Consider the following 12,531-nt stretch of genomic DNA (forward strand, 5'->3'; position numbering starts at 1 on the left):
CCACGGCACTACCTTGGTACCAGCATGTCCAAAAAACTCTTAGCTCGTGATATAAAAACATTTCTCTCCTTTAGAAATGGGCAACAAAGGACACACACTTTCAGCATTGGGTCTTGATTTGTTAATGAGGCCTCCCCCCTTTTCTATGGGTCTGAACTGGCGCCAACAGAAAGCAGTGATCCGCCCTAGTCCCTCCTCAATCATCTAGATGGGACAGGAATAAACCTGCATATCCCACATTTATCCTGGGAAGAAAGTGTGAGAAAGTTTTTTTTTCTTCCTTCGCGGTGAAACTAAACTGTGCAGGGAGTGTTCACTCTCTTTTTTTTTTTTCCAGATGCACATTAATTTTGAAGGAAATCTCTCTCTCTCTCTCTCTCTCTCTCTCTCTCTCTCTCTCTCTCTCTCTCTCTCTCTCTCTCTCTCTCTCTCTCAGTACCTGCGCGGATGGATAACAGGGGCGGGCGCTTTCCGTCTCGAGCGTGAGAAGTCGTTCAGATTGAGCTCGCGACGTTCAGAGTCCCACGCGACAGTGACATCAGCGCACGCGCACGCTCACGCGCGCTACGAGCTGAGAGAATCAAGCAGAGTTCCCACGAGCAGCAGCGACAAGAGACGCTCTCGAGAGAGACTGGGATTTATTTATTAATTAACACGGATATTTATTCAAACTCTTTTGCACTTTTTTTGGGAGATTTAAAGAAGACTTCAGGGGATCTATGAGAACTTCAGAAAGGATTTTAAAGAAGTTGTAACGCCGAGGTGGAGTTATGAACCGTTTCTTGGTGAAATTAACGCTACTGACGGCAGCATCGCTCGCGACGGTGGCACAAGGTATCAAAGATCAATGCAACTTTTTTTTTAAATGATATGCATTTAGTCATAGACTCTGTTTTGATTCATTTGATATTTCCAAACTGTTCTGTTTTGATTTGCTCTGAGATATTTCTGCAGAACTTGTCACTTGTTGCACAGAGTTGTCTTTGATATTGATAAACACAATTTCACATCTGTTTATTTTTTATTTTTATGACAAGTATTCTGATTCAAGTACACTTTTGATTCTGTTGATTTCAAAGTGTAATTCAGTGGAAGTTTATTTTAGTCTATTTGGGGTAAATTGGACCACTTTTGACAGCCGCCTCGGTTAGGCTAAGCAGTGTTTCCAGTCTGTCTAAAATCTCTCTTTTTAACTTGTTCATTCACTAATGTAACTTTGGCGAATAGTTTCTGTTCATGTTATTATGTAAATATCACAGATGCATATCTTCATGTTAAGGCTGAGGAACTTCAGAACTTTATGACAGTGTAAGTGCTTGATTTCTGAAGTTATTGTGGTTGTTTTTTAGTGTTCAGGATTTTTTTTGTCTGGTGTCCCTGATGTTGATTGAGTTGCATTGTGTGTGGAGTCTGGAGGAAAGCGATCTGTGAGTGAATGAATGAATGAAGGGAGGGTGAGGAGGAGGGGGGTTGTGCTGTTGTTCTCGTGCGCTGGTAAACAATGGCTCGAGACAGTGTTTTATAGGCTCGTGCTGGACTCTGATTCCTTTTGTCCGCGCGGCGTGGGCTCTGCAGCTGTCGCGCGCGCCCCTAGACCCCCCCCCCCCCCCAAACTCTCTCTTAAATTAAAATTCTCTCTCTCTCCCTCTCTCTCTCTCTCCCTCTCTCTCTCTCTCTCTCTCTCTCTCTCTCTCTCTCTCTCTCTCTCTCTCCCCCCTTCCTCCTCCTCCTCCTCCACACGCGCGCGCGCGACGCTCCACCAGACCACGCTCCGGTAGAGGAACCGAGAGAAGACAGACAGGGAAATGACACAACTAGACAGAAGGGATAGGAAACGAAACGAGACGCTTATTAATGTTAAATATTTCACATTTCAAGCCTGAGGTAAACCAGTTAAGAAAGAGAGAAATTATGCTAACAATAAATTCTGTGGGGCTACCACAGCACAATAATGGTATTTATTGGACCAATATTGTAGCCTACCAATTGTATGGCAATTCCATGGTAGTCCTACTTTTGCTGTAGCCTATAGGCCAATGTATATATTTATGTACCATGTTATTTACATGATACTTCAAAGATGACCCATGGTCATTGAATTTTTGGAAAAGTAGCCTATAATTTTTTATTTTTTATTATTAGGCTACTTAAGGGATAGTTCACCCAAAAATGAAAATTCTGTCATCTACTGACCCTCAAGTTGTTTTCTTTCTTCTTTTGAACACAAAAGAAGATATTTTCAAGAATGTCGGTAACAAACCAGTTATGAACCCCATTGACTTCCATAGTATTTTTTTCTCCACACTATGAAAGTCAACGGGGTCAGTCAACTGTTGGTTACCGACATTCTTGAAAATATCTTCTTTGTGTTCAATTGAAGAAACTCATACAGGTTTGGTATGACAACTTGAGGGTGAGTAAATTATGACAACTTAAATTTTTGGGTGAACTATGGCTTTAACTTCCATTACATTGTATTATTTTTTTATTTGATTAAATTAAATAATATTTAATAACTCCTGGGAAAAGCGTAGAAAAAATGCTTAACTTTAAAATATTTAATTGGTGATCTCAATAAAATTACTTTCTGACCATCTTTTCAATAACTTCAAATGACCGAAATGGTCATTTATTCAGCCAAAAATGTGCTTAGTAAGTATTTGAAATCCATTGTGCGGCCTAGTCTGTGCATAGAAGTTTAAAGTTGTGCAACATCTGAATCAGAAACAAAAGATAAAGAAAAAAAAGGAGAATTAGTACTAGTGGTGTAATCTATAACAAGGACCAATCTGAGGGTTTTGTGCTTTGTCTCTAGACAGTCGTTACCAATTAAAGACGGCCTGGAGGCAGCTGGTTTCATTCAACAAGTGCACAACTGCGGTCTATGGTGACTGGCTTCGGTGCGCTGTTAATCCCTAAAGTGTGACGTTGCACGCTCCTACTAAATAAATACACTTCCCTCCATCATTGGACACATTTGGCTTATTAAAGCATATTGAATGCTCACTCAAAGTCAAACGTGCACATCCCAACACTGTCAGCTAAACTCAAAGCTGATATATTAATACTGGAACAGGAAGGAGTGTATTTTGAGTTTAAACCCTTGTTAAGGGCTGACTGCCACATGGAGAGGGAATTGTAGAGAATGTGGAGCTATTTCCAGGCTCAGTGTTAGATAACTGGATTTTTCAGGATCTCTTTAGATGAATAGTCAAGAACCATTCATCAAGAACCCCCCTCCCTTCCAGTCCCCCATCAAAGTCAGTTATTCACAATCCAACAAAAGGCCAGTGGCTCTCCATCGGGGCCACAAAACAAAGGGCTCCGGGCCCTTTATTGATGTCTGTAGGTGGCAAGGTTCTTTTGTAAGGAGTTAGCATGTGTGTTTGCATTGACAGGTGTGCTATGGGTTGTACTGGGATTTCTGCAGGTGATTTGTGTGGTTTAGTTGAATGCTGGGATGCACTAACAGATCTCTGTGTTTGTTTAGGGCAAAGATGCTCAGAATACTGTCAGAATGGAGGAATATGCGAGCACAAGCCGAGCGGAGAAGCATCATGCAGGTACGTTACAAAAACATTACGCTGTACTCTTAACTGTTCACGGTTCTTTGGAGAACACTAAATGGTTCTTCTATGGCGGCATCGTTGGGAAAACCCCCTTTTGGAGCCGTTATTTTGAAGAGTTTAGGAACATTTTTAAGTTCCACAGAAGTTTTTATTCTCTAGTTTTGCGGAAAACCATTTATTCTTTGGTGCGAGAATCCAAAACACGAAACTTTTTGAGTCTCCGAAGAACCATATAGCAACTCTATATGCACCAGTTCTTTATTGAACATTGAAGAACCTTTATTTGAAAGAGTGTAACACACATAATATTGAGTTGTAAATATAACAGACTATTTGAGTGTTTTACAGGAAAATTCTCTTTCTACTTAAATTTCCCATTTTATTTTACTTTCCCATGTTACTTTCTGTTAGTTTGTAATTATGTTTCAGTTTCAAAATTGTAGTAAAAACCATGTTTTTAAAGAAAAGTGTGTGTATACCTGTGTATTTGTGATCTACCATGTTGAGATTCCATCTGTAGGACCAAACCCTTCTTAGCAACCAGACAAAGCTCTCAGCATCTTTCGAGTGTGTGAGTGTGTGCGCATGTGCGAACATGCACGCGGCCATAGTCATTTGGTTTCAAACTTAGATAAAAGACCCCCCTACCAACCCCCCAGTAGTCCGTTGGTGCCCTGCTGCAGTGGGACGCTGCTTCTGTCAATGTCTATTCATGCCATTCAGCCCAACAGCTGGCCCTCACCTCCTATTGTCTCACACACACACACACACACACACACACACACACTTAGCAAGCGTGGAATAAAACTTGCATCTGTTCTTATATGATGCAACACTAAGATTTCCTAAGATTTTTCCCTCAAAATCAGATTTTGTTGTTTATTTCAAACTTTTTTTTGCTTTTACACTCTCGGGAGGCTCTCTCTCTGTGTGTGTGTGTGTGTGTGTGAATGGTGTCTTTTTTGGAGGGCAGATGGCGGTGGGGGTAATAAGATTGCAGGAGCTCATGAGAATGGCCTCAGTGTGTGTGTGTGTGTGAGACGCTTTAAAGTGGGGAAATTCAAATGCAAACAAGTGTGTGAGACTGTTAGCCGCATTTCTCTTTCACCATTTAATCTTGTGAAAATTTAATCTAGGAAAAGATTGCCATATCCTTTGTCACTTTTACACTTTCAAGTTGAAAATAAAATTGAATTTTGATTGCGAGGGAGTTCTGGATGTTTGCTTGGTGGTTCCTACTAGTTTATCCGCCATTTTTTATGAAAACATGCATTTTTGTCTGTCCATAAGTTGCTGCCAATATATTGAATTTAAAAATAAAGGTTCTTTATTGGCATCTATGGTTCCATGAAGAACATCCATGGAATATTTCCATTCCACGAAAGGTTCTTAATGATAAAAAAAAGGTTCTTTAGTTTTTAAAAATGTTCTTCACACTAAGAAAACGGTTCAGTGATGGTTCTTCTGTGGCATCACTGTGAACCCCCCCCCCCCCCCCCCCTTTAACCTTTATTTGTAAGAATGTGAGGCTGCTTACTGGTCTGATGGTTCATATATAGCTCAGATGTTCAGTGGAAATCTACGGGTTTTTTTCCCTTTCAAGTTCATGACCCGGAGTATGAGCAATAAAAACAGTGTTAATTGCCTTAGCAAGCGGCCCTAATTAATGTATGAATCAGTTTAGCAAAGAAGAGAGAGATTTTATCTGTTGAGTTGCTTGAACAAGCACACACACATTCAGTGGGGGCCAAACCCTGAACATCCTGTTGTGATGACCCCGTCAATAAACAGGAAGAGCAGACATATTCTTTTATCCCAGAAATATCTCATCTGAACTTTGACGCCTTTTCCTGTGTGGTCCGAATCTCAGCCTGGGAAATTGTTTGTAAATCGCCAGTGTTTGTGAGTGTGCAAGCGTGTGGGGAATTCTCTGGCTTGTTGCTTCTGAATTGAGGTCGGCGCTGCTTGAACTTGTAAAAGTTCACATGAACTTCTGACATTTAGCGAGAGGATGTCCTACTTTACGTCGAGTTAAGTGTTCCTGTAATGATCTTTTATGACACACTCATTTATAAAGCAAATTATCTTCATGTGAAGTGGTGAAACTCTGACAGTCTATAGTCATACTAGATTACACGCTCATTCTATACTAGGAAACTTGATCTATTTGGGTGATGCCATATTAAAACCACTTATTTCAAGTATTTGTAGGTGTGGTCAGAGTTATGGAGGCGTTATGTATAAGCTAAGGCTTGTTATGTATGCGCAGCAGTGTTTTTATTATCTAAAACAATTAAGAATCACTTTTGTTAATTGAAATGAAACAAAAATATTAGATGAAGTTGAAATTCGGTTTGAAAAACTTAGACAAAAATGTAATGTTGCCTTTGCAACTAACTGAATTAAAATAGGTTTAAATGCGAAAATAACTAAAACTGAAATAAAAGTCAAATAGAAATATATAAAAACAAAAACTTAAAAACATGACAAGCAGATGACAAAATTACTAAAAACCTAAAATAAAATAAAATAAATCGCTAATTCAAAATATGAATGCATACTATAATAATAATAATAATAATAAAATAACACTGTCTTGTAAAACATCCATTCAGCATGTGTTTGATGGACAGTCAGATGAACTGATTAACAAAAACATTTTATTGAATTAAATGCTATTTTTAACTATTATTTTGTCTTGTGTGAGTTCTTCTAAAGGTGGGATTTCTCAAATCATTAGTGCACTTTGTCTTTCTAGAAGTCAAACGTTCCTGATTGTATCCTGACGATTGGAGAATGTCAACAGCTCCAACCTATTCCATGCTTTTCCACATTTATGGGCTTCATTTTAGTTGAGCTTAGTGCAATTGCGTTCATAATGCAACAGGGTCGCTGTGTGTTTTGTTGGTTTTTCGGTACATGAACATCATGAAGAGGCTCTGTGACTCCTGATCATTCCACAACACCTGACATCAGTTCTGGAACTGTTGGAATGCTGGAGGGCGGGAAGTTAATTGGAAGCGTGGAATCCGAATTCCAGAGTTGTCATTTGAATCCTGGAATGCTGGATGGCCTTGTATCGCTGTGGTTGTGGTCGGATTGGTGACAGCGTTTGGCTGGGCAATTTTAATGATGGCGAATGATGAAGTGCATCATCACTAGACGTGTGTGTGTGTGTGTGTGTGTGTGTGATGTTGTGCATGACCAGAGTTCTTTAAAGAGACCGATCGTTGTGATGAACATACGGTTCTAAATTTGGCCTCGCACCAAAACCGCGTGAAACCGCTCGAGTCTGGAAGTATGACTTCAGCTTTATACCTTTTGTTGAGTAACTTCTGCATTATAATATTTCACTTAAACTCACACTTCCATGTCATGTGTTTAGTTTGTTTCTAGTGTGTGGGCTTTCATGCACGGTTTATGGTTTAGCGACGTGCTTTCCTGCGATCCTTTACTCTGAATTTAAACCCTTAACAAAAGTTCAAAACTCTCACTAAAGAAAACCACGATGGAACGGTTTTGTTGATGAGTACTTAAATCTAGTTAGTTATCAATAGTAAGCTAACATGAACTAACAATAAGCAATATATCTTTGACAGGATTGATTCATCTTTAAATTTAGTCAATAAAAAAACAATTCTTCACTGTTTGCTCATAATAGTTAACAGTGCATTACCTAGTGTTAACAGATACATCTATTGATTTAAAAAATGTATTTAGTAAATGTTGTAATGCGCATTAAGATTAACAACTGCTCTATTTTTCATTGTTCATTCATGTTTGCTAATGTTAAACAAATTAAACCTTATTGTAAACTGATATATAATAATTGATAAGATCACTTCCTGTAGTGGCCAGCAAAACATAAAGTGACTCAAAAGTTGATCTGTTTGCTTTAAACGTCTCGTGTTTGCAAAGGTGTGAACCGTAAGAACACGTCTCTGTGGGCCAGACGGAGAAAACGAAAGTTTGTTGTTTTGATTCACACTGAGGGGCAGGAAGTCTGCGGTGTGAAAACACACACACACACACACACACACACACACACACACACACACACACACACACACACACACACACACACACACTTGCACAGAAGGCCACGGCAGCAGCAGATGGTAGACCAGCCCACTGGAATGGGGGGGTCTGTTGCCTGCAGTCACAAATGTGCTCAGGGGTCACAGGTCACCGCAGCATCTGTTCAGAGTCGAGTCTCACACACACTCCTGCTCTCGGACCTGTTGCCTCGGCGGGCTGCAGATGACTTCTGCTGCTGCCCCTGGGGACAAAGACCGAGACTGCGTTAATGCCTCAAGTAAACTCACACACTCATCTGCGCCTGCAAGTGTTTGCGTTGGGATGTCTCTATTATTAATCTACTGCATGTGATTTGCAGTTGTATTGTGATTTATGGATTCCAATTAACATATCAATTAGATTTGTTGAGTAATTCTTTTCTACATTCATTTTTAAAATATTGATATTTTTTATATATATATATGTGTGTGTGTGTGTGTGTAACACAGACATACATACATACACATATGTAATATATATGTTATTATGTAATATATTGTTACTATATTTATGTAGGTATATAACAATATATACATTTCTAAAAATTTTGTTTCCATTTAATTTTTTTATTTTAAATTGTTATTTATTTTTATTTTATTTTATATAAATTAATTAAAATGCAATGCGCTGCATTTTGAAAATAAATGTTATATAGGGTATTCTTGGCCAGATTTCAGTGTCAATATCTACAGTGATGTGTTTAATAAAGATAAAACGAATGAATGAAAGTGATAAATATGGATGAGAACAAATCATGTCAATCGAGATTCTGTGCAGATAAATGTGAGATTTCCAATAGTTTGGAGGGGCGGAGTTTTCTCTTCTCTTGGGAGCTGCCTTAGTGACCTTATGCCACTCGCCATGGCAACAGGCTTTGGGGGAGGGGCAGAGTACAGTGGGCGGGGCCTGCAGCACAGCTGCCCTTATTTATGCACACACCTGCTGCAGCAGCGCACACACACACACACACATGAATAAAACACACTGTATTTACTATATCTTTTACTTTTGAGTTCACATTTTGAAATTTACTTTAGTGGCCGTTGAAGAAAGTGTTCAAGTGTCATTTGAATGTGTCCATATGAGAGAGAGAGAGAGAGAGAGAGAGAGAGAGAGAGAGCATGTGACACTGTGTGTGTGTGTGTGTGTGTGTGTGTTCTTGTGGTTCCTGATCGCCCTGAGGAATTCAGATGAGTTAGAACAGTGTCTTTCTTTCACACACTGTTTATACACACACACACATACGTTTACTCTTCCAACTAAATTAGAACATATCATAGATATCTGCTGTTTTTGTATAAATAACCCTGACCTGAAGCCTAAAGGAAAACATTTGCGTTTGTATATATATATAAAAAAAATGAATGCATTTAAATATGAATAAATGCATAAATATAAATGCATTAATGAATATAAATAGATGAATGAAAATTAAATGCATATAAATAACCTTAACCCTAAAAACATATTTATAAATAAATATAAACAAATTAAAATAATGCATATAAATATGAATAAATTAATATAAATGCATATATAAATGTGAATAAATAAATTAATATAAATGCATAAGTAAATAAATATTAATATAAATAAATGGATATTAAAATAAATAAATGCATTTAAATATGAATAAATACATAAATATAAATGCATTAATAAATATGAATATAAATAGATGAATGAAAATTAAATAAATATAAATAACCTTAACCCTAAAAACATATTTATAAATAAATATAAACAAATTAAAATAATGCATATAAATATGAATAAATTAATATAAAATATTATATTATATATATATATATATTATATATAAATAATTATTAATTTAAATGCATATATAAATGTGAATAAATTAATTAATATAAATGCATATATAAATGCATAAATATTAATATAAATAAATGGATATTAAAATAAATTATGCATCGAAGTAAACCTAACCATAATCCTAACAAAACTTTAGCATTTCTAGAATTTAAAAAATAAAGTATTTATAAATAACTGTTCACTTGGAGGCTTTGTCATATTTAGCTCTCTGTTATTCTCAAAGCAATAATAATATAATCTGTGTTTCTTTAGGTGTCCTGCAGACTTCGTCGGCCCCAAATGTCAGTTCCCGAACCCGTGCAGCCCGTCGCCGTGCCGTAACGGAGGAGTTTGCCGTGCGCGGACGCAGGGGAATGACGTGGCGGTGACCTGCGACTGCGTCTTAGGATACAGCGATCCGCTCTGTCTGACACCTGTCAATCACGCCTGCATGAGCTCCCCGTGCCGTAACGGAGGCACCTGCTCTCTGCTCACGCTCGACACCTTCACCTGCCGCTGCCCGCCTGGATGGTCAGGTATGACCATCACACACTTACATCACCCAGACGTGATGCTCTTCCTTGCGAGAGCTGGAAGATAAGTTAACCTCTGCTTTTTCTTTCATGTGCGTAGGTAAAACGTGCCAACAGGCCGACCCGTGTGCGTCGAACCCCTGTGCCAACGGTGGTCAATGTTCAGCGTTCGACTCGCACTACATCTGCACCTGCCCTCCTAACTTCCACGGCCAGACGTGTCGGCAAGACGTGAACGAGTGCGCTCTCTCTTCCTCCCCCTGTCGTAACGGCGGCACCTGTATAAACGAGGTGGGCTCGTACCTCTGCCGGTGCCCGCCGGAGTACGCTGGCACACACTGCGAGCGCCTGTACCACCCGTGCCACCCGTCGCCCTGCAGGAGCGGAGGGACCTGCTTACAGACCAGCGACACCTCCTATGCCTGCACTTGTCTGTCAGGTGTGTGTGCTTATTTGTGCATCAACAAAACATTTTTTATGAATGAGAATATATACTACCGTTCAAAAGTTCTCTTCTGCTCATCAAGGCTGCATTTATTTGATCCAAAATACGTCAATAACAGAAATATTGTGAAAACATTATTATCAATGTTGAAAACAGTTGTGTACCCAAAAAAACGTGGTTTTTTTATGAATAGAAATTTCAAAAGAACGAAAGCTTTTGTAACATTATAAATGTCTTTACTGTCACCTTTGATCAATTTAATGCGTCCCTGCTGAATAAAAGAATTAATTTAGTTTATTTCTTTAAAAAAAAATTTTTTACCCATATAAAACTTTTTAACTGTGTTTTTTTGAACGCGTGTACGTTTATATTTATATGTATGTATACTTAAATGTATTTAAATACATATTTAAATAAATGTATTTATCATGAAAATATATTTAGGTAATGCAAAAAACAAAGAAATTAATGAATACATAAATACAGTATGTGTGTATATGTGTGAATAAATGCGAAAATACATTTTTAAATAAATATAAAATTAAAAATATGAATAAGTATAAATTAAACTTTTTTTTTTCAAATTTACTTTACATTTAAGTTAAATTTTATAGGCATTATTTCTACTTCAGTTGCATTACATTTCAGCCTACACAAGTTGAATAGTTTTAAAACCATATATAAATACAATAAAACAATAATAATAGTTTTGAAAACAATAGCTTTTGTCTTAGTAGAAGCTAATAACCCTGCATGTGCTCAGTTACTCATTACCAGCATGTCAATCCTGCATTGTATGCGGTGCTTTTTTTGTTGTAGTTTATAATTAATCCCAATGAGTGACTAAGATGACTCAGTTGCTCACTCAAGCACATAAACACAATCTGTATACGGTCTCAGACTCTTTGATGTGTATTAAATGTAAATGATTTGTCTCGCAGGGTTCACGGGTCAAACGTGCGAGCATAACGTTGACGACTGCACCCAGCATGCCTGTGAGAATGGAGGCAGGTGTATAGATGGCGTCAATACGTACAACTGCCATTGCGACAAACACTGGACCGGTACTACTTTATTCTACTTTACAATAACAATAATAATCCAATGAAAGAAATGTTTCGCCTCACCTCGCATTTGACCTCTGACCCCTTCTTTCTTCAGGTCAGTACTGTACGGATGACGTAGACGAGTGTGAACTCTCGCCTAACGCTTGTCAGAACGGAGGAACGTGTCACAACACCATCGGCGGGTTCCACTGTGTGTGTGTGAACGGCTGGACGGGCGACGACTGCAGCGAGAACATCGACGACTGCGCCAGCGCAGCGTGTTCCCAAGGCGCCACATGCCACGATCGCGTCGCATCTTTCTTCTGCGAGTGTCCACATGGCCGCACAGGTACGTTTGTTTGTGCAACTTCCTTTTTTTTATCGCCATCTTAATTTTACCCAACATTAGGCGTGTTTCCCTTACAGATTTACGCAATTTTTTTTTTTTTTTTTTAATGTCGAGTGAAAACTATTGCAAAATGACGTTGGTATGCTTTATGTATAGGCCTATCACAGCCACCACACTAGCCATTATTATTAATCGAAGGAGACGTGTGTGTGTTATCCAATCATTAATGGCAAGGAAAGACCATTATACTTGTGAGCGGCACATATGAGGAGTTTCTGGGTGTTTCTCCCTCATATCTGCTTCAAGCTCTTGATTGTGGCATTTCTTTGAGGTTTAGAATCCAGTATTTCTGTAATTCTTTTGTCTTTTATGAATTTAATAAAGATCTCGTATTCTGTCCAAAATCACGTCAGGTGACTGTAAATGCGCAAAAACTGTTTCCAATGCAGTTTTGCAAAATATTTATTTTTCGAATTGCCTGAAAAACCACCTCATGTGATCGTAAAAACTTTTGCGTTAAATGGGAGTTTTTGCTAAATTTACGTGTTTCCATTGGGCGTATTTTCAATTCGCAATTTCAATTTGCGCAATTTGTGGTAATGGAAACGTGGCTAGTGTTATTTTAGTATTATTGATATTCTTTTATTGTTAGAGCTGCACGATTAATCGTTAATAGATAAATCTGCGTTCACGCTGC

The 12,531-nt window shown here is 38.2% G+C and overlaps 1 protein-coding gene across 1 annotated transcript in view; it reads left to right on the forward strand.

Moving 5' to 3' along the window:
• The first annotated feature begins 511 nt into the window (after positions 1–511).
• The window catches only part of notch1a (notch receptor 1a), a 35,700-nt gene continuing 23,680 nt past the window's right edge, over positions 512–12,531 (forward strand). Inside the window, exons 1-6 of the mRNA XM_079587297.1 lie at positions 512–834; positions 3,491–3,563; positions 9,735–9,997; positions 10,095–10,433; positions 11,381–11,503; positions 11,601–11,834. Of these exons, the coding sequence (XP_079443423.1) occupies positions 771–834; positions 3,491–3,563; positions 9,735–9,997; positions 10,095–10,433; positions 11,381–11,503; positions 11,601–11,834 (1,096 nt within the window). The 5' untranslated portion in view covers positions 512–770. The remainder of the gene's footprint in view (positions 835–3,490; positions 3,564–9,734; positions 9,998–10,094; positions 10,434–11,380; positions 11,504–11,600; positions 11,835–12,531) is intronic.

Source organism: Phoxinus phoxinus (genome assembly GCF_949152265.1).
Source record: "Phoxinus phoxinus genome assembly, chromosome: 17".
Taxonomy (NCBI): Eukaryota; Metazoa; Chordata; class Actinopteri; order Cypriniformes; family Leuciscidae; genus Phoxinus; species Phoxinus phoxinus.